General features: G+C 41.9%; 1 protein-coding gene across 2 annotated transcripts in view; it reads right to left on the bottom strand.

Moving 5' to 3' along the window:
* LOC142436625 (thyrotropin-releasing hormone-degrading ectoenzyme-like) overlaps window positions 1–26,391 on the bottom strand; it is a 157,708-nt gene that overhangs the window by 15,618 nt on the left and 115,699 nt on the right. The window contains exon 2 of one of the 2 annotated variants that reach the window (XR_012782031.1): window positions 8,361–8,487. Coding sequence is in view for 1 of the 2 variants with exons in the window: in XM_075540163.1 (XP_075396278.1) it covers window positions 8,424–8,487 (64 nt within the window). In the remaining variant the exon portion in view is untranslated. Of the gene's footprint in view, window positions 1–7,778; window positions 8,488–26,391 lie in introns of those variants that run through there. The other variant, XM_075540163.1, reaches the window with a different exon arrangement.

Consider the following 26,391-nt stretch of genomic DNA (forward strand, 5'->3'; position numbering starts at 1 on the left):
AACCAAATCCTCACATGGTGAACACCAATTACATAATTCTCCTCTGGGGTCTCTCCTGGATAAACCGCATGAGGAGAAAATTCAAACCCTTGGGGGTATGTTAACAGATGAGACCACAATAGAAAAACAGACTGCTCAGTACTACAATTGAAAAAGAACTTGGGAAAGAAGGAAAAGAGAAGAGAGAAGGCATTGCAGAGTTTATAATCGAGAAATAAAAATTACTTTTAAGATTTTTAAAATTTTAATATTTATTAATAGAAAATTTTATTTTAAGGTCATTGGTCATATAATACCCTTACATGCACATTTCGCCTCCATAGCTTAAGTAAAATCAGGTCAACTAGTAGTTTATTATTGGTTCAATTGGTCTAAAATTTGACTTTCTAATGGAAAGTAGCAAGCTCCTTATTCCTCTGGGATTTGGTTGGGGAAAGCAAGTTAAGGCAGCTCTCAGCTCTCAGCTCTGCAGAAGCAGCCTTTGTCCACCAGAGATAAGTGTTATCAGAACATAAGCCTTTCTTCCCCTCCTCCTCTTAGAAAATCACTGGGAATTCCTAGAAACCCATTGTCTATAGCCATGCCCCACATCCATTGTCTCTTCAACACATCTATCAGGTATTTGTTGCCAACATCCCCTGCAACTTGTCAAAGTCACTGTGACAGGTAAGTCGCGCCTCATCTTGGCTGGGTCAGGATTCTCAATACGTTCCCAGTAATCCTCCACGATGTGATCTAACACAGCACAACAATTCCCATCTTGGGGTCTGCTTGTGAGTAGACAAGCACAGGTGAGAACATAAAGGCGGGATGCAACCTCCTGACTTAGGTCACAGCCCTCATGCAATGGGAAGGAGGTTTCTTTGGGGAATGTGTCCTACTACTCATGTACTGGTCAGTTGAGGCTGTGGGAAACTGCCTCGCTTTTTGATGGTGGGGATCCTACATCTGGCTCATCAACCCCTGGGGTTCTTTGGACTTCAACCAAAGACCCACTATCTACATTAATGACCCTCAACGTCACCAATAGTTTGCCATTTGGCCTTCTGTGCATGGATTTTATGAACTCTGCAGCCACAAGCCTGACCTCGGACCTCAGACTCATCCTCCTCTGTAGTCATTGACCTTTCTGTCTTCTTTCTTTCTGTGTAATCAGTCACTATAGTTAGGCAAGTCAGGAGAAGCCCCCAGCTTAACATCTGATCCATGCACTTGAGCTAGACTGAACTTACCCATGTCTACAATTGTATGAGGCATTGTCTTGATATCAATTTATCTCTTTATAAGTGTCCCTAGTTTTGCTTCTTTATCTGTAACACAGTCAGTAATTACCTTAACGTTGCTAAAGTTAATTCTCAGTCAGTCCGCCTGTAACATGACGTGTCAGAATTGTCTGCTCCTATTTGAGATACTCTCTAGACATTGTCTATTCCTGGTTTCCTCAGCACCTCTATTAGCAGCTTTGCAGTTGCTGGAATCCACTCAAGGGCATGTAGATGATAGCCTCAGATGACTGATCTCTGTCAGTGCTGCCTTGTCCCATTCTCTTTTCTACCTTCTTTCACCACCAGGGTGAGTGCACGAAGCTTCACATTTCATTAGATACTGACAAATGTATATCTCAAGCCAAACCACTCAGTCAACTCCAGTTTCAAATCCAACATCTGTTTAAATTTCTAGCAGATATAAAATGTCTACCTAAATGTTTAATAGATATGTCAGTCTCTAAGTGATCTCCTTCTTGGACAGACGATCTTTTGTCTCAGCAAATGGAAATTCCACCCTTCTCATTCTTCAGCCCTGGTGCCAAAGTGACTTGCTTGTGGAGCTAACCACAAAATCAGCAGTTCTAATCCATCACCCACACTGAGGAGAAAGGATGACGTTTTCTGCTCCCACAAAGGTTTACAGCCTCAGACACCCAAAGGGACAGTTACACTCCATCCTACAGAGTCACTGAATTGGAATTGACTCAGGGTCAGTGAGTTTATTGATATATTTATGGTTCTTTCCTCAAAACCTTAGAGTTGGTGCCTTGATTTCTCTCTCTTTCACACCTCATACATCTTCGTCAACAAATTCCAAATGGTTCTGCTACCAACCAGAATTGTTCTACTCCTGTCTATGCCACTGTTAACAGCCTACACTAAGTGGCCATCATTTTGGGCCTGAATTTTAACTGCTTTTCATGCCTCTGCCCTTTCCACCTACAACAAAGTTCTTTTATTTGAACCACTGCTGACATTTTCAGATGAACAGTTGGCCTCACGATGTAAAATGTTTAGCAGCACCTCTGGCTTCTAAATGTCAATATCATCTCTCCGCATTTGGGACCATTGCAAATGTCCCCAAAACCTCCGAATGTTTTGGTTTTTGGATGGGGCAACAAATTTACCCATGATTAAGAACCAATACTATATAGCATGTCTTATCCAAGCCATGGGTCACCTCAAATACACATGAAAGTTGGATAGTGAATAAAGCCACAGAAGAATCGATGCAATTGAACAATGGTGCTGGCAAACAATATGGAAAGTACCATGAGCTGCCAGAAGAACAAACAAAGTTCTCTTCTAAGAGATGGACAGCAATGATGACTGTGTCCCATTTGGGGGATCAAATAACAAAACTGTAGTAAGCAGAAACATTTGATGGTGTAAGATATGGCAATTTAATAATAATAATATATAATAAGGTTTCCTGGGGGGTAGGGAGGGCTAAGGAGGGGATAAAGGGGATCTGATATCAACAAGTTCACGGAGAACATGTTTTGAAAATGATGGTGGCAGCAACTGTACAAATATGCTTGATCTAATTGAAATATAAATTTTTATAATATCTATAAGAGCTACCAATTTTTAAAAAAATAGAATACAGCTAGAATGCTGCTCAGAAGTGTGTGAGGCAAGACTTCATCTCATGTACTTTGGACATGCTACCAGGAGAGATTAACCCATGCCAAAGGAAATTATGTTTAATAGAGGGTCAAAGAAAAGGAGGAAGACCCCCCCAACATCATGGACTGACATAGTGTCTGTAACAACGGGCTCAAAAATAATAAATGATGGCGAGGATGACATAGGAATGGGCCGTGATTCACTTTGTTGACCAGTAGAATAAAATAACGAGGGAGGTGCTCTCAGCCATCCAAACAGATGAGTTTGAAAATGTTTCCAAGAATGGAATCACAGATTTGACTAATGTATTAAGTATAATGGATAATACTTTGAAGGTTAAAAGGTTGTTTTGTAAAAAAATTTAAATGCATAGCTTAGAAAAAAAAATCTGGGTTATTTTTGGATACCCGCTTGAATGTTGTCATCAAGTCGGTGCTGCACAGTAACCCTATGCACATCGGAACAAAGCACTCGTCTCCATCCCAGCGTCACGCCTGTCCTTCACTTTGAGCTCACTGTTGCAGTCACTGCCAATCCCTCTCTCTCATTGAGGGCCTTCCTTCTTTACATTGCTGCTCCACTTTACCAAGCATGATGGACTTCTCCAGGGACCGGTCTCTGCTGATAATAAGTTCCAAGTATGTGAGACAAGGTCTTACCATCTTTCCTCTAAAGAGCGTCTGGCCGTCCTTCACCAAGATAGACCAGTTTGCTCTTTTGGCAGTCCGTGGGACTTTCATTCTTCTTTGCCAACACCGTAGCTCAAATGCAGAGAATCTTCTTCTGCTTCCTTATCCAATATCCAACTTTCACACGCACAAAAAGTCACTGAAATACCATGGTTTCTGTCCGCTGTACCTCAGTCCTCAAAGTGACCTTCTTACTTTCCAATACTTGAAAGAAATTTTATGCAACAGATTTACATTTCTTGAGTGCTGTTTCCATGAGTGTTGATGATGAATCCCAGCAAGACGAAATGCTTGCCAACTACAATCTTTCTGTTTTTCCTGATGTTACCTATTAGTCCAGTTTTGAGAATCTTGGTTTTCTTTACATTGAGTTGTAATCCATACTGAGGCTGAAATCCTTGATTTTTAACAACTAGAGCTTTAAGTCCTCCTGTCTTTCAGCCAGCAAGGTGTGTCATCTGTATATTGAAGGTTGTTAATAAGCCTGCCTCCCAATCCTGATGCTGAGTTCTTCACATAATCCCGTTTCTCTGATGATTTGCTGTGCAAACAAATTGAGTAAGTAGGACAAGAGGATTCAATTCTGACACACGCTTTTACTGAATTTTAAACCAAGTAGTAGTCCCTTGCTCTGTGCACACAATGTCCTCTGGATCCATGTACAGGTTTCACATGAGCATAATAGGTAGTTCCTGTTCTTCTCAAGGTAATCCATAGTTTGCAGTGATTCATACAGTGGAATCCCTTCACATAGTGAATGAAACACGCTGCACAACAGCTGGTCTTCTCTGTGTTAAGCCAAATCCATCTGATTTCAGCAATGATATCTTTTGTTCAATATCCTCTATTGAATCTGGCCTGAACCTCTGGCAGCTCCAAATCAATGAACTACTGCAACTGTTGTTTACTACTTCAGCAAAATATTGCTTGCATCTGATATCAAGGATAATTTTCTTATTCTGTTGAGTCACATTTATTTGGAATGATTATAAATATGGATTTCTTCCAGTCAGTTGACAAAGCAGCCATCTTCCAAATTTCTAGAGGAGTGCTACCAGTGGTTCATCACTTTGTTGAAACATTTCAATTGATATTCTATCGATTCCTGAAACCTTGTTTTTGGCTAATACTTTCAGGACAGCTTGGATCTATTCCTTCAGTGTCATTAGTTCTTAGTCACATGCTACATCTTGAAATGGACAAATGTTGATTAGTGTGGTTCAATGACTGTGTATTCCTTCTTTCAATGCTTTCTCCATCATTCAATATTTTGCAGATAGAATCTTTCAAGATTGAAACTGAAGGCTTGACTTTTTTAATAATGAGTTATTTCAGTTAAAGATATGCCAACTATGTTCTTTCTTTTTGGTGTTCTAACTCTAAGTCTTTGCACATTTAATCATAATAATTTATTTTGTCTTCTCAAGCTGTCCTTTGAAATTTTCTGTTCATCTCTTTGTGTCCATCATTTCTTCCATGTATTGGGCTAATTTTTCTACTACCCTAAGTCCTTTGCTCAAAAACCATTTTCCCAATGGTGTCTTCTGTGATTTCCCATTTAAAAACCTCAACACCTTATTAGACATAACCAAACACTTATTAGCAATGGTTAGGGTGACATAGGTAATTCATGAAGGCGATGTTCTAAGGCCTACTTTGGTGAGTAGAGATTGAGGCCTGAAAAACTCATGTGGCCATCTAGGGTACAATTACTGGTCTCCTTTGCTCCCCCACTGGGAGGAGAGAAGACTGATAAAAATAGAAACTCTCATGGAAACAATTAGTCTAATAGTTGTATGGGGCATGCACACATCAGCCTTCACATCCATGAAACACAAAGCACTAGGTGGCGCCTGGCTACCACTTCCACCTGCTATGGAAAGGCTTACACAGAAGGCTCGGGTAGAGCAGAGGAGAATACAGTACAGATTCCAGAATCACAAAAGAGACCGGGCTCACAGGCTGGAGAGAGACTGGTGGCACCCTGAAGTCTATGATCCTTAGTCACTCCTCAGGTCTGTAACTGGACTCACCCTTGTAGTTCACGTTTCAGTCACACATCAGACAGGTCTCAAAGAGGGATAACAGCGCTAGTGTGGTAGGCACACCTGAGTATAATCAACCAATTAAGACCCAAAGGGCAGCATTTCCCCAAGGACAAATTTCAGAGCATTCGAAAAGAAGCATGGATGGGAACGGGTAACAGAAAGGAAGTACATATGTGATGGTACATGAGATGAAACAAAATGTGTTTAATTGTTGAAAAAAACTGATGATCTGCTCTGTAAACCGTCACCCAATTCACAACAAAATCAATTTACAAAAAGAAAAAAGTAAAACAAGTAAAAATATGAGCTTCATCTACAGTGCCACACACACACACTTTCTATTCATCCTTTCTGCCTTTGCTAACCCCAAGGTCAGCAGTTCAAAATCACCAGCCACTCCATGGGAAAAAGATGAGGTTTTCCATTCCTGTAAGGAGCTCCAGTCTGGGAAACCCACAGGGGCATTCTACCCTATCCTACAAGGTCGCTGTGAGTCTGCATCAATCTTATGGCATTGAGTTGTTTTTGTTTTGTCTTTTAATCTGTAGCTGATAGGCTATATATTTTACTTAATGATTTAACTTGCCTCAAATTAATAGGTTTTAAATAATAGTATAGAATGAAGTTTTGTATTTTTTATCCACAACTCTATGGCTATCAGAAAGTTAAGTGTCTACAACAGGTGAGTGACCCAACGAACACCTGCAGAGGAAATGAGAGGAGGAGGGAAGGTCGAAGAGAGGGCAGGAAGGGAAGATAGGTAAGGGAAGAGAGGATGGGTGAAATAGACTCTATAGTAAGACAGCCACAGCGAATACCCAAAACGAGTCTGCCTGGGTCATTCATAAAAACCGAGTTGATTCCAAAATATTCCTTTTTTGAAAATACAATTCACAATGTATAACAAAAGCTAAGACCTTGTCAAACTACTTCTGCTTTTACCAAACTTTATGTAGGATTTTATATAGAAAATGTACTTATAATGTCATTAACAGACATATGAAAATATCTATAGAATGCATAGAAACTGAGAGAAATTTTACAAAGCACATGGGCTGTGATATCTTCCCAAGATAACACTGACTGTGCCGGGGTAAAGTCAAATCATTCCATGCCATACACCCTAAAGTATGTTAGCGAGTCACCATCACAGTGAACAGCGTCCATTTCTACAGAGAAAGCGTACATGGTTCGGCTGGGAGTGAAGCAGAGGAGCAGAAATGCTCCCTGCTGCAAGCTGACAGTTACATGGGACCCCTGAAGTTTTAAATTGAGTTCCTCTGCTAATTACCGGCCTGAAAGAGACAAAGAATGATCCACATTTTATTCTCTGCTGAACTTGCAACAAGCACTCGTGAATGGGACATTAGGGTCAAGCTGGGAAGCTCCAGTTTGTTTGACCGAGTACAGAGCATGGTGTCACCTCCCGCGCAAATAAGGTCAGGTACACCTCCCTGCCTTGGGTTCCCACCAGGGAGATGTCAGTGTAACCGGGGCTAACTGAGGACTTGAGAGAGAGGATAAAACAAAAACGCAAACAAAACAGAAAACAAAAAATCACGTTGCCTATGGATTTGAAGTTATGTGTTTTAAAATGAATTCAAATATGTACAATCTCATTCTTTTCCATCACATGCTACACCTAGTGGTAAGAGTGTCAACTATTCTGTCTATTTTCTAAACAGCTCATTGTATGACCAGTAAAGCTACACAGCAGGCAGGTACTTTAATGAAACAGGCCTATTCTCTGGGGACAAGAACCTGTGGTTGAAACGCTAGCACTGTGATCATGAAAGCACTTTGTTCTTGCCAATGAGCAATACTTTTGATGTGGATCCTGATCAAAAATCCCCTTGGGAAGGAAAAACGTGTAGCGGTGGGGAGGGGGGAACAAAGGAGTGTTGTGATGTGAGATTTCAAAACAGATTTTCTCAGAAGAAAAAATACCTTCAGCATTCAAAATGGGTATGCATTCTACCTTTCTGGAAAGTCATAGAATGACGTTGCCAAAGCAGCCTCATTGAAGTTAAAGTAATAAAAGTAATTAATTTATTCATTCAACCAACAGTGTTGAGTATACTACTTTCGTGCATGGAAGAAACATAAGAACACTCGAGAACACAATCCCATGACCAGTGCAATTCCTTTCTCTCTTCTCTTTATTTAACTTACTATAACTCGGCATCCAACATGTGGCTGAATGAAAAAAACCGAGGGGCAGCTTACACACTGTAGCCCGGCATGTGAGAGTTAGGAAACAAGCACTAATCAATGGGCACCTCCTCATAGTGTCACAGTGAAGACTTTGGGGAATCACAGAGAATGTGTTTGACATCCCAGCTCCTTCATTTAATGGCTGTCTGCAGGAATAGGAAACTTCATGGTCTCAATTTCCTTAATATAAAAAATAATCGTGTAGCAGTGCCTACTGTACACGGTAGTTAAGAACATGAAGTGTGACACTGCCAAGAACCTTTTACGCATGTTTTTAACAAAGTAGAATTATTTTGGCTATCTTTTAAAATGCTAAACCTACATCAGTTCTTAAATAATTATACACATACTTTGTGGCAAGAATCCAGAAGCACCAAACTTTATTTTACCTCTTGTGAAATCATAGCCTCTAAAAATATAACCCTTAGACTGTTCATGCGTCCTAAGCATCTTAACCAATAAACTCCACCTTCAAGGAGCCCTTCTGAAAAAATAAACAAGAAAATTCTTACCGAGTTTTGGCAAAGAATAGGGCACTTTAAAGTAGTCTTCATAAAACTCAATTAGTCTCTTTGTTATATGGAGGGCGTAGTGCCCGGATCCTCTTCTGATGGCGTCGGGTCTTGCATACAACCGCACCTAAAACATATGCAGACGCAGCACTTTAGCCTTTTGGTCTCAAGTTGTATCTATCGTGCAAATATGAACCTACACAAATTACTTCAAGGACTACAAAAATTAAACAATATCCTTTGTCCATTATATCAAGGCACTTTGTAATTGAAAGAATCAAACTACAACAATTGAAGTAACCAAGGTGAGCAAGTTACAATTTCCTCCCTTTGCAAGACGACAAAGAGAACAATTCTATACCTTGCTTCAAAATAAATATTCAAAGTGATCACTTATGTGCGCCTGTTAGAGATTTGAAGGTATGGTGGATTAATATAATGGGTCCCTAATGATGCTGAAAATAGTCAGGATACGGTGGCTCAGCAGGAGAGAAAATTCATGGTTTGTTAAAGACATATTATAACAAACTTTGAAAGTATTACTGAGCAGGGCAGAAATATAATTTATGCCCCCTTCTTTTCTTTGGAAAAAACCTGTCTTGTTCCCAATCTGCAAACCAGGGATAGAAAATTCTTGCCTGGACATCAACAATCCTCATTCTGGTGGGCACTCTGCAAGTGCTCCTGGCTCAAACCCAGCTGAACATCATTCATATTCCAGCACAATCTGGACCCTTAATATGGATTTTAAATCAAGCATTGTATATTATCTAGTCCTCAGCCAAGAAGGATCCTAAGGCAAGTAACATAAAACTGAACAAAACTAACAATTGTACAGAAAAGGCTAAAATGAGATTAGTTTCCATAAAGCTTTCATAAAGCTATCCAGCATCCTTCTTTCCAAAGGCTAAGTCTATTTTTCACAGATGTGGTCCCTAATCCTCATATCAATTGTGTGAATAAGAAATGTGTATTTTGTACAGCAGTGGAGAGCAGTGTCCTGGGAGTTGGATTTTAGTCCAACTCTGCCACTAAGAACGTGGGATGCTGGTGAGCAAATTACTTAACCTGCTTGGGTCTCAAATGTTCTCATTTATAAAATAAAGGTGTTTGCCACCAGATAGTTCTACAGTGTTTTTCAATTCTAAAACACCTATTCCCAATCCCATTTTACAGATAAAATGATTTATTTTCTTACTGGTGATTTTCCCAAATCAGTATAAAATATTTTATTTAGTATATGTAAATGGATATTTATGTTCATAAAGACTACAAAGGAAAACTGTAGTCCATGTGTAATGGTTAGATCTTATACTAACTTGGTACTTTTGTGGAGGCAGGGGTGGAGTCAAACCTGTCAATCATGTAGTCGCCTAGTGACGCCTCCTTGGGGGCGTGGCTTTTTATAAGCGAACAGCAAGAACTTCTTTCTCAAGCCCGCCGCCTTCCCTGCTTGCCAAGATTGTGTCTGCCTCTAGCGTCAGCCCCATGTGGACTGCAGACCCTGCATGTTTCAACACCCTGCCATTTCCCACCAACCCTGGATCCACAGGACTCTGCGCCCACCTGTGATCCCCCTGCTTCCGCTAAAGGTACTTGTTCTGTTTCATCCGCCTGCCTCAGCTGGGATGCATTCTTGATGTGAAATTGTTTCTTGATATCAAGGGTTTTTTTTTTCTGATTTCAAATCCATAAACAATCTATGTCATTGGTTTTGTTTCTTTAGACACCCTAGCCTACCCCATCGCAATATAACACATGATTGTACAGGTGACTCTTTACCATCTATATTAAAAGGAGAGAGAAGGGAAAACCAAAGCAGCTGCTCTTAAGTCAATTCTGAAGCAGCGGCTCGATATGTCCCAGAGCAGACCCGCTCCATAGAAGTGTATCACGGTAATTCGTCTGGAAGTCGTTCCTCGGGACTTCCTTCAACAGAATTTCTGGGTAGCGGTGAGCCAATCGCAAACTATCTGTACAGTCAAGATATAAGTACAATCTAAAAGCCTAGAAAATCGAGGAAAACACATTTTGACTTTAGCTTGAAAGACCTATAATTCAATACCAGATTTACTGACTAACACATTTCCAACAAAAATGGCTGACAGAAATATAACCTCTTCCATCAATCAATTCCACAAATCAGTCAAGATATCTGCAATGAATTCAATAACAATTAACTACTAAAATGATGAAGCTGCTTCTCATGCAGCAACTAAGTTAGATATAAAATTGGGTCCAGTCACCACAGATTTAGTCGGCAGCGGTAGAAAGCCGACACTCTCAGGAAAGCCCATCTGAAAGAGCAGCACATGCCACTCTTGACACTCGGGGAAATGCAATCATTCTGAGTCCCTGCTGTGCCTGGCATCAACTATTCTGTATACATTCGGTATTTTAGGTGGAATTCCCAAGAGATAGGCCACAAGACAAGTAGGGTGTGTGGGTGATCAGGAAAGAGGCGTGCCCAGGAGATACCTCCGAGGGAATAGGCAAAGCAGCATCCAGAAACGTGAGAATCCAAGCGAGGCTGCAATTTCAGGTGAAATCTGGAGCACAGACTGACCCACAAGGGCCTCGATGATCTGGAAAGTGTGTCCTGCGTGATTGGCTGGCTCCCATGAGCCTGGACCAGGCCTCATTGGCTGCTCACTGCTAAGGGCGGGCATAAAACCTCAGGCACTTCCTGTTCTTGAGACAGCTGGGCAAGGAGCTCCCCTAGTCAATTGCTCGTGTTTTGGGACTCTCAGGTGTGAGCAGTTAGGAGTAAAATCACTAAACCGGAGCAATAGGGACATCAAATAGGGAAGGGGATCTAGCCTATACAACAGCAACTGTCATGGAAACTAATTCACTGTCAACAGATATTTAATTAGCACGTGCTCGGTGCCATAATAATCCGAGAAGTGGTGGACTGCTCACAAAAAGGTCAGTGGTTCAAAGCCACCAGCTAACTGAGAGGTCACCACTTCAAACTCACACTTCAGGAGCAGCATGAGGCCATCTGCTTCCATTGAGGTTTACAGCCTCGGAAATTCTAAGGGACACTGCCTGCCTCTCTGTCCCGCAGGGTCACTATGAATCAGAATTACTCAATGGCAGTTGGTTTAGTTTTTTGATTATTTTTAATAGGGATGAAAAAGACTACAGGAGGAGCAGGTGTGCATGTGTGTGTGAGAGATTGAGAGAGAAATGACTCAATGGCAGTGGGTGTTTTGTTCTTTGGGGGGAATTTTGTACCATGGTCAAGGCTAAGTATTTTTTATTTAATGATGAAGAAAACATGGTCTCTAGTTAAATGAGGTACAAAGCATTAAGGTACAAAGATCAGAGATAATATAATCATCATTATTAAAAAGCTTAACATATATTCAGTAATTTAGTATTTGTATTTTTTAGTTACATTATTTTCATATCAACTTGAAGATATGAAAATGTAGGGGTGGAGTCCAGTCTGTCAATCAGGTCACAGCATGATGATGCCTCCTGTTGGGCATGGTCTTCTCATATGAAGGATCCTGGGCTCGCGCTCTCTCTCTCTCTCTCTCTCTCTCTCTCTCTCTCTCTCTCTCTCTCTCTCTCTCTCGCTCTCTCTCTCTCTCGCGCTCTCTCGCTCTCTCGCTCTCGCTCTCGCTCTCTCTCGCTCTCTCTTTTTCTCTTTCCCTCTGCCTTTACCCTCCTGCTGGCAAGCCACTCAGAGACCTTCCAGAGCCCTGTGATGCTTCTACCACCATTTGATCCACAAGACTTGTCACCTACCAGCCTGTGATCTTCCTGCATTTTGCATCATTGCTTGCAGCTGTGTGAGTCTGAAGAGGAATTTATGGACTAAGATCAGACTTACAGACTAGTATTGGACATAAGGATTTTATCAGGACTATACTGGGATATTTTATTTATGCAGAATTACTTCTTGATATAAAGCTCTCTCTTACACATATATGAGTGTCCTTGGAATCCACTCTGTCCAGCAAACACATTGTACAAGTAACATTTTCCTGTGATATAAATGGCAAATGTATCATGAGAAAAATATATAGCTTTCAGAAGGTTTGAAATGAAGTAACTAATAAATTCAAGTTAAAACTATAACTAGGACCACTACAAAATGACAGAGTAAGGGTCACTGATTTTAATCTTAAGCACCATCACCGATTTTGGTAAAAATGCAGCTATTTCTATCAATCAACTCCACCAGACTGTCAAGCTATCTGCAGGACCAGACAAGAAAAGCATGATTGAGTCAATCTGGTTGTTAAGAATTGATGGAAATGATCCAATTCCAGGTGAGGAAATAAGACATAGAAGCAGTGTCTTCATTTATTCATTCCAACATGTATTGCATGCCTGCTGTGTACCAGGCACTTTACGGGAGCCTACAAATAAAACAAGACCACAGAGTGCGTAGCCCTCGAGGTCTGAAGTTTGAACTCACCAGCCGCTCCAATGGAAAAAAGATAAGTTTTTGGTTCCTGTAAAGATTTACAGCCTTGGAAACCAAAAGTGGCAATTCTGCTCTGTCCTATAAGGTCAGTGTGAGTCAGAATTGACTAGATTCATACCATGCACTTCATAGCAGTGCCTAGATGTTGATAAGTAATGGCATGGATTAAGTTGTGTATCCTCAAAAGATGGGTGAGCTTGGCTGGATCATGATTTCCTGTATTGTGATTTTATTACTCCCCCACTTCGTGATCTTCTATGTATAGCTGAAGCTGGACTAGGTCATGGTGATGAGGATTATATTATGTTTGTTATGTCACCGAGGCAGGATTCAGTGGGAGGCAACAGCCCTAGTCAAGATAAGGCCCCTCGTCCAGTGTCAGGAGAATCCTCCGGGGAGATAAGAAGAGAGAGAGGACCCTCCCCACCACAGTGAAAGAAAAGCCAGCAGAGTGTGTCTTTTTCACCGGGATCCCTGCCCTGAGAGCCTAGATTCAGGGAAAGAGGGATGTCCATACAGATGGAAATCTCCAAGGAATGCCAAGCCCACAGATGCTGAGGGCAGACAAGGACTTTGTCTTAGAGTCAATAGAGGAAGAAAGCCTTCCCCTAGATCTGGCATTTTGAGTTCTGACTTCTAGCCCTGAAACCATGAGAAAATAAACGAACTTGTCAAAGCCATCCCGGTGCTTAAGCTGTGTTGTAGCACCACTACTCTTCACGGCATCTTAAATGACACACAGATTAACAGCAAAAGGACAATATGAACATCAAAAGGGCATCTTTTGCTTTTCCTCTCATTCCAACAGATCAACTGATTAATCTCTTGTCCAAGGCCAAGTCCTTATTCCATCCCCTTTTACTTGAACAAAGACGTCACTGCCAAAATGCCTTCCCCGTTTCCTGCATCACCAACTGATGCCTGCCTCCTGGATCATTCTCCTCGGTAGGCACATACTCTGTTTTGTCTCCTTTGTTAAAATTAAAAACCAAAAAACCCTTAACCTCTGTTCCTCCAATTATTGTCCCATATTTCCATTCCCTTTTATATCAATGATACTCAAAAGAGTTTCCTATATTATAATAAACAACATAAAATGTAATATGAACCAGCATGAAAGTGGGCATATAATATAGAGACAATTATAAATGGGGTGTTTTGAAACGTATATCCCCTGCTTTTAAGTTGCTCATGAACTACAACCAGGCTTTTTTTTTTTTTAATTTTAACAATTTATTGGGGCTCATACAATTCTTTTCACAGTTCATTAACCAGGCTTTTATACCCAGAAAACCAACACTAAATCCAATGTCGCTGAGTTGATTCCAACTCCATGTTGGGTTTCCAAGGCTGTAAATCTTCAAGGGTGCAGAAAGCCTCAACTTGCCTCCATGAAGCAGTTGATGCGTTTGAAGCCCTGACACTGTGGTTGGTAGTCAGCCCAAAGCACCACCTGGGCCCCCAACAGTCTACCAGAACTAGACGCACCAAAAGTACCCTACTAATGACTTCACAATGCATGCTTGCCCTGTCAGCAGTGCTTGGGACAGGCGATCATGTGTTCCCTTTGAAACACTTTTGTTACTTGACTTCTATTCCCACTTAAGCACTCCCACGTTTGGCTGGCTCCTCCTCTTTCTTCCCTCAATGGTAGAGAGATCCGGATTGCAAGCCATAGGCTTCTTCCACAGGCTGTCTACACTTAAGATCTTGCTAATCATATATCATATCTAGTTTTCAGATATTAAAACTGAAGACTTTCCCTACAATTTCAGATTTGTAAATGCAGCTGCCAACTGATACCTCCACTCAAATATCTATCAGTCATATTAAAACCAAACCTTGATACCTTGATATCTGTCTCTCTCTCTCTCTCTCTCTCTCTCTCTCTCTCTCTCTCTCTCTCTCTCTCTCTCTCTCTCTCTCACACACACACACACACACACACACACACACACACATCCTGCTTCTCCTATAGTCTGTTTCATCCTGTTTAAAACTAATCCAAAAAACAAAGCAGCCACTGTTGAATCAATTCTGACTCATCGTGACACTGTAGGACAGAGTCAAACTACTTCCAGGATCTCCAAGACTGTGAACTGTACATGCTGACAGAAAAAAAACGCATCTCCTCTGTCCCTGGGAGTAGCAGGTCAGCTCCCACTGCAGACCTGGTGGTCTGCAGCCTGCTGCAGCAGCCACTCGGTCACCGGGGCTCCCTTACAGGTAATACCGCCCTCCACTCACGAAGGCTCTGATGCCGCAGAGTGATAACATTCCTTTGCATTTCAGAAATATCGTTTTAGGGGCCTAAACCTTAGTGAACTGAAGTACAGGGGATGGCTTCAGGCTTCAAAACTCACAAAAATGAGATAAACACTGAAAGGGGAGGCTAGGGGAGTATGGAACATCTACTCATGCATGTTACAGAATAGACTGTAAACTGAAATAAAGAATAGGAATTTAAGGCACAGATATATCAGTTAAAGATTTGAAGCAACAGGGTGGCGTGACTAGAGTTATATTAAGCGATTACATGAACTGATCCACTGCCGTGGAGCGAACACTGACACAAAGTGAACCAGGGTGGGTTTCTGAGACAATGACTGTTTACGGGAGGAGAAAACCCAGTCTTTCTCTCCCGGAGCTGCTGGTGGTTTTGAACTGCCCACCATGGGATTCTCAAGCCAATATGTAACCACTACACCACAAGGGTTACAAATCTTAGTGTATATGTCTTATAGGGGCTAGGAATGAGTGAAACAAATAAATTGAGACTATGCCAGCAAGACAGATGAAAGAGAACAGTGATTTGATCTAGAGAGAGCAATTGAGAGGCAGAGAAAAGATGGAGCTATTCAACTGCTCTCACTCGCTTTTAAACAAGTCACTGAGATATTGCGCGTGGTGAATTTTAGGACCATTCGCATTGAAAACTAGCCACTCACACATGCACATACCTTACTCTGTTGTACTAAGTGAACCTGGATTGAACTGTGGAGGGAAGAGTTTAAAATATTGCATAACCTTGTGGTTAATCAATAACATTTTGTATAATAATTTACGTGACCGTACATAAACATTTCTATTTGCTTTCTTCTTCTAGAGTAACTAGATTCTACCTCATCATTACAAACAAACTAAATCTTCATAAACCCGTTTATCACTCAAAAGCACTGAAATATAATTTTATTACACCTGCCTATTTGCATTTTCTGACATGCCATGATAAGCGTGAAGCGCTAAAGAGGCAAATTGCTTACTTTTCCCGGAGCAGGCTTTATCTCTCCTTCTAAAAGCTTTTCCGACCACCAATGTCAACCAGGTTGCCACTGAGTCCCATGTGGAGGACAATGCACTAGGAATTTGCAGGGATGGCTTTCTCTCTGACAACTTGTGTCAGCTTAAGAGAGTCAGCAAACTTCTCTGAATCTCGGCTCCTCAGTGTCTTCCCGGAGCAACAATCTAGAATCCCCTTAAGCCTAGGGGACTGATCAGCGATATAAACCTATTGTCTTCCCCTGTGTAGTCCCCATTTACAAGCAGAATAAAAGAAAAGGTTTTTATTTCCTCAGTATAGTTTGGCTATTTTTACATCTTTCACTTCTCTTGTAAATAAACTATCTTGCTCTCGTTCTCTATCTGTTGTCCTTGAGTATTCCTCTTCTATTCCATGAACTTGAGACGGGGAAGACAGAAATAGCTGTAGTAACCAACACAAATGGAAGAGGCGTGTCCTTATGGCTCCAATCCTGTGGTGATGCATCATAAAAAGAGCTAAAGTTTAAGAACTTCAGACTTTTGATCCCTTAAAAAAAAATAAACTCACTCACTGCCACTGAGTTGACGCCGGACTCACAGTGACCTTACAGGACAGGGAAGAACTGCCCCTGTGAGTTCCTGAGACGGTAACTCTTTATAGGATGACATAGCCCCCATCTTTCTGCCAAGGAGTAGATAGTGTTTTTGAACTGCTGACCTTCCAGTTAGCAGCCCACAGTGTACCATCAGGGGTGCTACTGATCCCTTAAAGCACTTCAATGCCCCAAATCAGTGTTCTTTTGGTAGCGTCTCTCCTTAGACCCAGTGGGATTGACTGTGTAGTTTCCTGGACTCTCCATATTTTATGCAAGTTTCATTTATCTGTAGTATTTTCATTTTTTTTATTCCTGAAAAGGGGGGAGGGATGCTAACGGCATCTTTCAATCCTTTATAAAAAAAAAAAAACCAACCCACAAAGAGTAGATACATTTCAGTTATCCCGAGGACTGAGAGTGACTGCCTGGAGGCTATGTTGGGAGGAATCCTAAAACTACATCTGGACCCAGCAGGGGGATCTGTGAAATTCCTGCTGTGCATTTACAGATAAAGGCCGTTGTGGTGGTGCGGGACATATGCATGATCAGGACAGACTAACCTTTCAGGGAGGTGTAAGGGAAGGCAACTCTGCATAGACTTGAATTGATCTGGCCTTTGGTGGTTGTGCGATTTAGAGAAAGGACAGCAAAGGCTGATTAAGAACGTCATCATTTATTTATGTTTATTAATTAATAGTTAATGAGCCTCTATTAACAAATGCACGGCAGCCTGAACCTGTTGAAGAGCCTTTTCTTGTCCTGTGCCTCAATTTTCAAGCTACACTACCTTTGGGACACCTAACCTGTGAACTGTGTCGCTGTACTTTGAGATCCCTTTAAGACTTGCCTCGCCAGAGGATTGGAATGTACATCTCTGGAGCTGGGGACTGACTGTTGGTGACCTGCCTTGCTGTTGGCTACCTGTGCTGGGATAGCCCACATCGCTCTACAGAGGACTACCTGGTGGCCCTCAAGACTTGAAGGACTGCCAGTGGCTCACAACACTCTCACAGGAGTGAGTTGCACTGAGCTATTCGTACTGATTTATAATTTAACTGTTCATTTCTTGTATTATATATCTATCTGTCTGTATATAATTTAACAGTTCATTTCTTGTGTTATATATCTACCTATCTTTGTAAATATATATAATTATCAGCAATCTGGTTTTGTCTCTCTAGAGAACCCTGTCTAACACAGATGGTCAGGCTGCCATGCGTGTGCTGAGTGTCCAAAGGGAAGCGAGAGAGACGGGTCTCATTTTTGCAGGAGGGCACAGTCTAGCGGGAACACAGAACTACAAGAACTCATATTGAGAAGCAGAAAGTGGACCTCAGTTACAGGAGCTTTTCAAATATAGCCTCCCTACAGCGGTGGTGATTCAGCAAAACAGGGTAAGTGGACCAGAGGAATCAGGAGAAACACAGTTTCAGATTCTGGGACAGAGTGCTGATACCTTTCTCTGTGGTAAAGATGTAGGGAAAAGTACATACGCAATTGTAACATAATGCAAAAAAGTTCAAGTCCACACTCGCAAGTGCCCAAACAGTATCATCTCAATTTAAAACACTTCATATAGTTTATCACTTCTCTTTATAAAATTCCTAAGTAACAGATAGGGATTTAAGTAATTAATTCACGTGTTATAGATGAAGAAGATGGAGATAGGGTTTTTAATAGTCGCTGAACTTCCCAAAGCATTTCTACTAGACGGCTTTCGTTATTTGTTGTGCTCGAAAATGAACTGTATGAAACAGTGTGTCGTTACACCATACAACAAAGAACAGAATCTACACCAGAAGCACACTTGTTAAATGAAATTTTCTCTGATTTGTCATCTGTAATTTTGTATTTAAATTAAATAAACCTTCTGGCTTGCTGGAGTTATTCTCTGAGAAAATTTTACACTGCAAGAGTATGTTAGGAATTTTGGGAGACAGTAATTACTTCACACCTTTAAAATATCACTATAATAACAATAATAAGTTTACATTTCCTTTCTGTTCTAATGGAAAGCTTAGTCCCTTTAATAACTGCAAAGCGACAATGTACTGTCCCTAAATTCTCAACCAATAAAGCTGAATTAATGCACCTACGTGAATATAATTTGATTTGGGAATTCTTCACAGAAAATACTAAACCGTAACAAGGCCAGGAGAAAGACACAGGTGCTTCAGGTACTAAGCGCAGAGAAATAAATTGATACAACGACAAAAGGAGATAGTAAACAAGAAATAAAACCCAAACATTTTATAGTTTTATGTTTATCTCATTTTAGCTAAGTACAGTGAGTTAATACACACAAACCTGACAGAAACGGGACCAGTGCTAAGCTCAGGAGGCAATAAACTTAAAGAGGTGCCTGGAAGAAGGAGAGGCAGGAGGCCGGCCTGGCAGGAGCAGCCAAGGATCAGGTAACTGACCAGGGCCTGAACACCCCAGTGAAGAGTCTGGAGGCGCTGCCTGGAGAAGCTCGGAGCCAGTTCTCAGTCTAAAGCAGAGTAATGTGATTGAAAGCAACAAAGAGAGACTATGTAGGCAACAGAATTTAAGAGATCTTGAGCCAGGGAGGCTAGAGTATAGAAAATCATGCTATTAAAAGTGAAAAATGTATCCTATAGATTTTTTTCTTCTTTTTTAAAAAATCATTTTACTAGGGGTTCATACAATCCATACATCAATTGTATAAAGCACATTCGTACATTCATCACCCTCATCATTCGCAAAACATTTGTTCTCCACTTAAGCCCTTGGCATCAACTCCTTACTTTTACCACTCCCTCCCTGCTTCCCCCCTCCCTCATGAACCCTTGATGATTTATAAATTATTAGTTTGTCATATCTTACACTGTCCGATGTCTCCCTTCACCCACTTTTCTTTTGCCCGTCCCCCAGGGAGGAGGTTCTATGTAGATCCCTGTAATCGGTTCCCCCTTTCCACTCCACCCTCCCTCCACCCACCCGGTATCATCACTCTCAACACTGGTCCTAAAGGGATCATATGTCCTGGATTCCCTCTGTTTCCAGTTCCTATATGTTCCAGTGTACATCCTCTGGTCTAGCCAGATTTGTAAGGTAGAATTGGGATCATGATAGTGGGGAGGCAGGGGGAAATCATTCAAGAACTAAAGGAAAGTTGTATGTTTCATTGTTGCTACAATACACCATGACTGGTTCGTCTCCTCCTCTTGATCCTTCTGTAAGGGGATATCCAGTTGCCTACCGATGGGCTTTGGGTCCCCAATCTGCACTCCTCCCTCATTCACAATGATATGATTTTGTGTTCTATGATGCCTAATAACTGATCCCTTCGGCCCCTCATGATCACACAGGCTGGTGTGCTTCTTCCATGTGGACCTTGTTGCTTCTTAGCTAGAGGGCCACTTGTTTACCTTCAAGTCTTTAAGACCCTAGACACTCTATCTTTTGATAGTCGGGCACCATCAGCTTTCTTCACATTTGCTTATGCACCTGCTTTGTCTTCAGTGGTTGTGTCGGGAAGGTGAGCATCATGGAATGCCAGTTCAATAGAACAAAATATTCTTGCATTGAGGGAGTACTTGAGTGGAGGCCCAATGTCCATCTGCTACTTTAATAGTAAACCTATAAATATATGCATAGATGTATCCTATAGATTTTAATGAGAAAACCGTCAGCAATAGGCACTATCACCTTAGTTAAAGTCTTAATTCTGAGGAGGGGACTTTCAAATCAGAGGTGAAGGGATCAGAAATAGCTCACGATGAGGAGGTGAGGCACATGGTAGGGTCTGACACACAACGATGTCAAAACTAACATGACGTCAAATCACAAAGCAGAAGTACATACCAAGCCTCCTCAAGGAGTCTCACTTGGAACCAAAACCATACACCTTTCGGGTAGATCGTTTCATAAAACATACCTTAATCATTTTAAACATCTCACAAAGACTCGCCCTGAGTCCCTAGGTGTGCAAATGGTTTGGGCTCAAATACTAACTTCAGGTTCCTGGTTTGAACCTGCCTAGAGTATCAAGATATGTTCCCATAAGCATTTGGAAAACCCTGTGAGACAGTTGTACTTTGTAACATGTGGGGTCACCAAGAGATGTTAAAGCCAGACTTATAATAAATTCCATCTTATCACTAACTGTCATAAAGACAATCCGGAGTATTGGTACTGATAAAGCTGCTCTAACGTCTGGTTCTTGTGCCTACCCCTTTTGCTTCGCACACTGCTTCTAGATACCACTTTGGGTACCTATTGTGATTCCACAGTTCCCATTGACTGGCTCTCTGTAAGTAGATCTGCTGGCCTTTCTGTCTAGTCCTTCTTAGTCTGGAAGTCCCACTGAAATGTATTTAGCATCATATCAATATCCAAAAGCCTCCACTGTGGTTGAGTGATATGAAATGAATAGACAGGTAATCTAAACTAGGTCTCCTACATGGAATGGAAATTCTACCACTGGGCTACCATTAATATGATAACAAAGAATTCCCTAGTAAAGCATTGGCTGAAAATTATGAGTTGCTACTTTTATGGCGTTAATTCTGGATCTCACAGCCTTTACTCTGCAGAATCCTGCTGCTGTTTGCTGTCGTTGTTGCGGCCACTGTTGTCAGTGGCTGTTGAGTCAGTCCCTACTCATGGAAACCCTTCGTACAACAGAACTTAGCATTGCTGAGCCCTGCACCATCCTAAAAATTGTTGTTACATTTGAGCCCATTGTTGCAGCCACTGGATCAATCCATCTTGTCAGGAGCTTTCCTCATTTCCTCTGCCCTTTTACGTTCCTAAGCATGATGTCTTCCCAAGGAACTGGTCTCTCCTGATAACATGGTTCGTAAATCAACCCAAATTCACTGTCATCAAGTCGTAGCAGACTCATCTTGACCTTATAGGACTACCCCAGTGGGCTGCCAAGAGTATAAAGTGTGACAAGAACAGAACGCCTCATCTTCGTCCTGTTGAATCACTGACAGATTAGAACTAGCAACCCAATTTGTCACCCACTAGACCACAAGAGGTCCTGAACACGGGTTCACAGGCTCTCTAAAGTGTGTCCTATATTTCTCAATAGGATGTTAAGTTCTTTAAAGAGCAAGTGCATTTTTTAAATTTCTCTTTTCGCTGTCCATTGTCCAGTGCAATGCCTTGCACTCAGCATGGATTGACTACATGTTGCTAGCTCCCATAAACCGATAATAAACTTTCAAAGTCCTTGTCCACTCTGGTACTAAAATGCTGTTATCATAGATTGATTGCATCTCCAAACCGCATTTTGCTTCAGGCAAGGAAATTAGCACTGTGGCAACCTGTGCAGTCTCTTCTTGAAGATCACTTCGCATTTATTCCTAAGCGTAGTATTTGCCACTTCACTGTAGAACTTCCAAGCTGAAGTTACGTACGGGCACTTCACGACAAGACAGGCTTTATCGCAGTCACGCATTCCACAGTGGGATTTTCCTATGTGCATGGGGGAGTGAAAATAGAGAGGTGTCCAAAGATTTGAGAACAAATGGCATTATCATTTGATTCCATTTTCCCCTGAGCATTTTGAAACCTCTTATAAATGTGGTAAACTGAATGTGGCCTCCAAAGATAACTACATCCTCATCCCGGATTCCGAGACGACTCCTTAATGTGGCACAGGAGACTTTGGAAGACGTGATTAAGGATCTTGGAATAGGGAGGTTATCCTAGCTTACCTAAGTGGACCCTAGTCATGATCACAAGCACCCTAAAAGAAGGAGGCAGGCAATAAAAGAAGAGAAGGTGGTAGGTGATGGCGAAGAGAGTTACAGGCGCTACGATGGGAAAAACCTAGAAATAAGGCCCAGAGACACTCTTGTTTCCACTCTCTGAGACTCATTTAGACGTCTGATCTCCAGAACTGTTAAAATTATAATCTGTATTGCTTAAAGGCATGAATTTATGATCATTTGTACTGCAGTACAACATTTTTTATTTCCGTGTCACTAAATACAGCATTTTTTCTTTTCGGATTTTGAAAGTTGGGGCACAATTTATGCTTCTTCCTGTGCCTTACGGCTCTCAAGGTGTTGTTTCGGCACCTCCACATCATTTCACATGATCACCAGTCACACGACATACCAATGTGCATAGGCGCGCACAAGAAAGAGAACGTGCACTGGTTGAATGACAGTAAGAATGATCTGCAGTGATGTTTTTCCAAGTGTGGTCTCAGAATGTTTTGCATCAGAATTCCCCGGAATCGTTGTTTAAAACTCAGATTCCTAGGTTTCACCACAAAAAAGTTTTGAGTCATCTCTCTCAGGCAAGGCCTTAAAATCTTCATTTAGCAAATTCCAAGTCAATGCGGCTCCTAGTGAGCCTCTAAGCTGGAGCAGATCTGTCCCTGTGCGTTTCTGAGGCTGTCACTCTTCATCAGTATTAAAACCCTTCTCTTCTCCCAAGTGGCAGCAGTGGTTTTGAACCGCTGACCTTGCAGTGATTACAACCCACAACATAACCATTCTTTTGTTCATTTAGCACTACAGCAAGCAAATCTCAATAAATCCTTAAAAGAAATATGTATCCGAAGTCTAACATATAAGAAAATGTGTATCTACGTATACATCTTTATTCCTTAAATCCCTTGCAACTTCTGTATCCTCAAAGCAGATATAATTAACATGCCCACTATTATTTTTTACAATGACTACTTTCCCCCCTGTGCAATAAACAATGAAGAACAGATGAAACATACCCAATGGTTGGAAAGAAGTTGTTTAGAACTGCCACCGCCCACAGACATGGCGGCGGCAGCGATTCATGTCCTCGGCTGGCTAAGGATCAGAACTGACTCCACGGCAGGGGGTGACTGGAGATAAGTATCTCCTTTGAATCACAAGGTTTTTGTTTTGGTTTGGTTGTTTTTTAATCAAGATAGAATGAACTTATAAAGTGTCCTTATTAAGATATCTATTTTATCCTTGGTCAAATATCTTCAGCAAGAGTGGCTGATAAGTATATATTTTTGTAAATCCAGGGGCTCGGTGCACAGCTGGACTCGGTTTCAATTTACTTTGTCCCATCTGTCTTTTTATTCCCTGATTTCCAACCGCCTGCTGACCTCACTTTTATGTGCACCTTTTTTCCCCTTGGGTTTGGCTGGCATCTCGAGAGAAGCAGAGCCAGCGATGCTTGTGTGAATGTGCACATAGAAAGAGGTTCACATCAAGCTATTGCTCACGCAGTTGCAGAAGTGCAAAGCCCAGTGTGATTCGAGCCTGTGCCGCTGATGTGAACTAGGGGCTGCTCCTGATTCGAGCGCCTGCAGAGACTGACCAACAGGAAATATGAAGACCACAGGCTGGTGGATGCCAATGGAATGAATCTCAACTTGGCCACAGGAATCCAAGGGCCCCAGGCAACTGATGGCTTCTGGGGTCGGCAGGTATTATAACAGGAGGTGATGAACCAGATGCAGAATCCAGATCCAGCAGAAGTGAGCTAGCTTACACATAGTGTCCATCTGTCTGAAAAGTGGGCCATGTTCAAGTGAAACTCCCTCAACTGTATCAAGGCTGTGGCCAGATAGAGGAAGCCATATGCACAGCGTGGGCTCGCAAACCAAGGCTCTCCAGCCATAAGCACCTCTTCCGATACACACGTGTGGCTCTGGTGTAAAAATTAAAATCTCTGTAGGATATTATTCAGGTAATGGTGGTTTCATTGGTTTGTAAACATAGGTTCTGGCTCTCAAACAATTTCTGAAGAGTTGTGAGGGACAAGATTGGCTCTTGCATCTCAAAAGTTGGCCAACCCCTGCTCTCCCAAAAGAAGCCCGTTCTTCCAAAATAGGTCGGCTGCTTCACGGCAGAGCCCGCCATGGAGTTGAGCACGCTATGTTCGACCACATCATGAGAGAATCCTGACCCACCCAAGTTGGCCTGACAACCTATCACACCCACCTAAGTCAACATCTATTTCAAATGCATCCAGCTCCCCATACCACTCACCTCTCTTCTATTGAAGAGAAAGCTGCTGGCATCCATTTGCAAGTAAGTGCTGTGTTTGCTGCTACTGGGTCTTCAGGAGTTCATTCGGACTCACATTGACCCCGTGATAGCACAGAACAGCTTCAAAGGGCTTTCTTGGCTCTAATTTTTCTATAAGGAGTTCTGGGGTGGACGACTTAGAGCCGTTCAAGCCAAGAACCTTTCCATTATGAACCATGTGCTTCACAGTTGCATCCCCAGGGCTCTTGAACTATGGGGGGAAATTCCAGAATTGGCTTTTTAATTCATTCACTTACCAAAATATTTGAGAGCCTATTCTGTGTTAGTCACTCTTCCAGGCACTGAGGATACAGTGTGAACCAAATGAGGGTAACTCATGGAGAGCGCCTCGTCTTGTAGAAAAGACAAAAAAATAACACAGATGAAATATACAATGTTAAATGGCATTAATTGTGTGGTGAAGTGAAATTTCTTCATGTGGCTCTGCAGGGGCAGTGAATTATTTAATGTGGACTGTCTAGCCAAAGTCTCTAACTCTCATCAGACAACTTTATGCTGCATAGATCAGGAAAGGAGTGAGGGAAGATAGGGATAGGAATTTCCTGTGAGTAATTACTCACAGAATTCCCTGGAGTGCCTCCTGCTATGTATAAAAGGTTTCCTCTGACCCACAGCAGGAGGGATCTCATTATTAGCAAGAGCCAGGAGTGGAATGTATCCTTGAAGCCCAAGATCCCTGCACAGTGAACCTCCGAGATCCAGAAGACATGTCTAACACTGGAGGAGTGGTAACAGCACCAGGGTCCAGAGTAATTGATTTCCCAACCCACAGAGCAATGCAGTTGAGTGCCTGGGTGCAGGAGGCGGGCTTGTGGAGTGGGCACTTAGTTGAGGAGGTTGGACTTGCTGACCCACAGGAGGGAGCTCAGTGCCTTCAGGCTGATGCTTACTAGAGTGGGGTACCTCTGGACACTTAATTCAGGCAGCTGGATTTGTTGATTCGTGGAGCTTGCGCTGAATGCCTTTGGGTTGAGGCCTATAGGGGAGCGGTAGACCCTTTTGGCATTTAGTAGCAAGACCTAAAAGAACTGTGTAACATGTCCTGATAATCAACTCAACCGTGTGCATTTCTCATTTGCATTACAACTTGTTAACTTTCTTAATAAACCATTCAATCATGAGTTTTATCCGAGTTCAGTGTAGCCATTGCAATGGATAGTAGAGCCCAGAGGCTCTAATCCAAGCCCAGATGCACTGTCATTGAGTCAACGCCAACTCATTGTAACCTCGTAGGGCAAGGTAAAACTTTCTCCCACGAAGTGGCTCAGTGTCAAACCTTATGAGTAAGAGCCCAATGCATAACCCTGACACCACCGGGATCCCTCACAGAGGTACAGTACAGAACACTCAGACAGCACGGATCTTTGATCCATGAGCTCTTTGTAATGTGTTGTAAATTCTAGCCTTTAATCTCATTTTAGAAGAAGTCCTTGATCTTGCTAATAGATAGGATTAAGAGGTATGTATTTTGAATCCCCCCTTCCTTAAAAAAAAGACAACTCACTGCCATAGAGGCAATGCCAACTCTAGTGACCCTCTTGGGTCACTGCCCCTGTGAGATTCTGAGACTGTTAGTAGGAGTAGAAATGCCCATCTTTTTTCCCGAGGAATGGCTGGTGGTTTCAAACTGCTGACATGGGGCTTGTGGCTCCAGTCATAAACACTACAACACCAGGACTCCTAACCCGCACCTTACTGGAAGG

This window comes from Tenrec ecaudatus, unplaced genomic scaffold, assembly GCF_050624435.1.
Source record: "Tenrec ecaudatus isolate mTenEca1 unplaced genomic scaffold, mTenEca1.hap1 Scaffold_499, whole genome shotgun sequence".
Classification (NCBI taxonomy): Eukaryota; Metazoa; Chordata; class Mammalia; order Afrosoricida; family Tenrecidae; genus Tenrec; species Tenrec ecaudatus.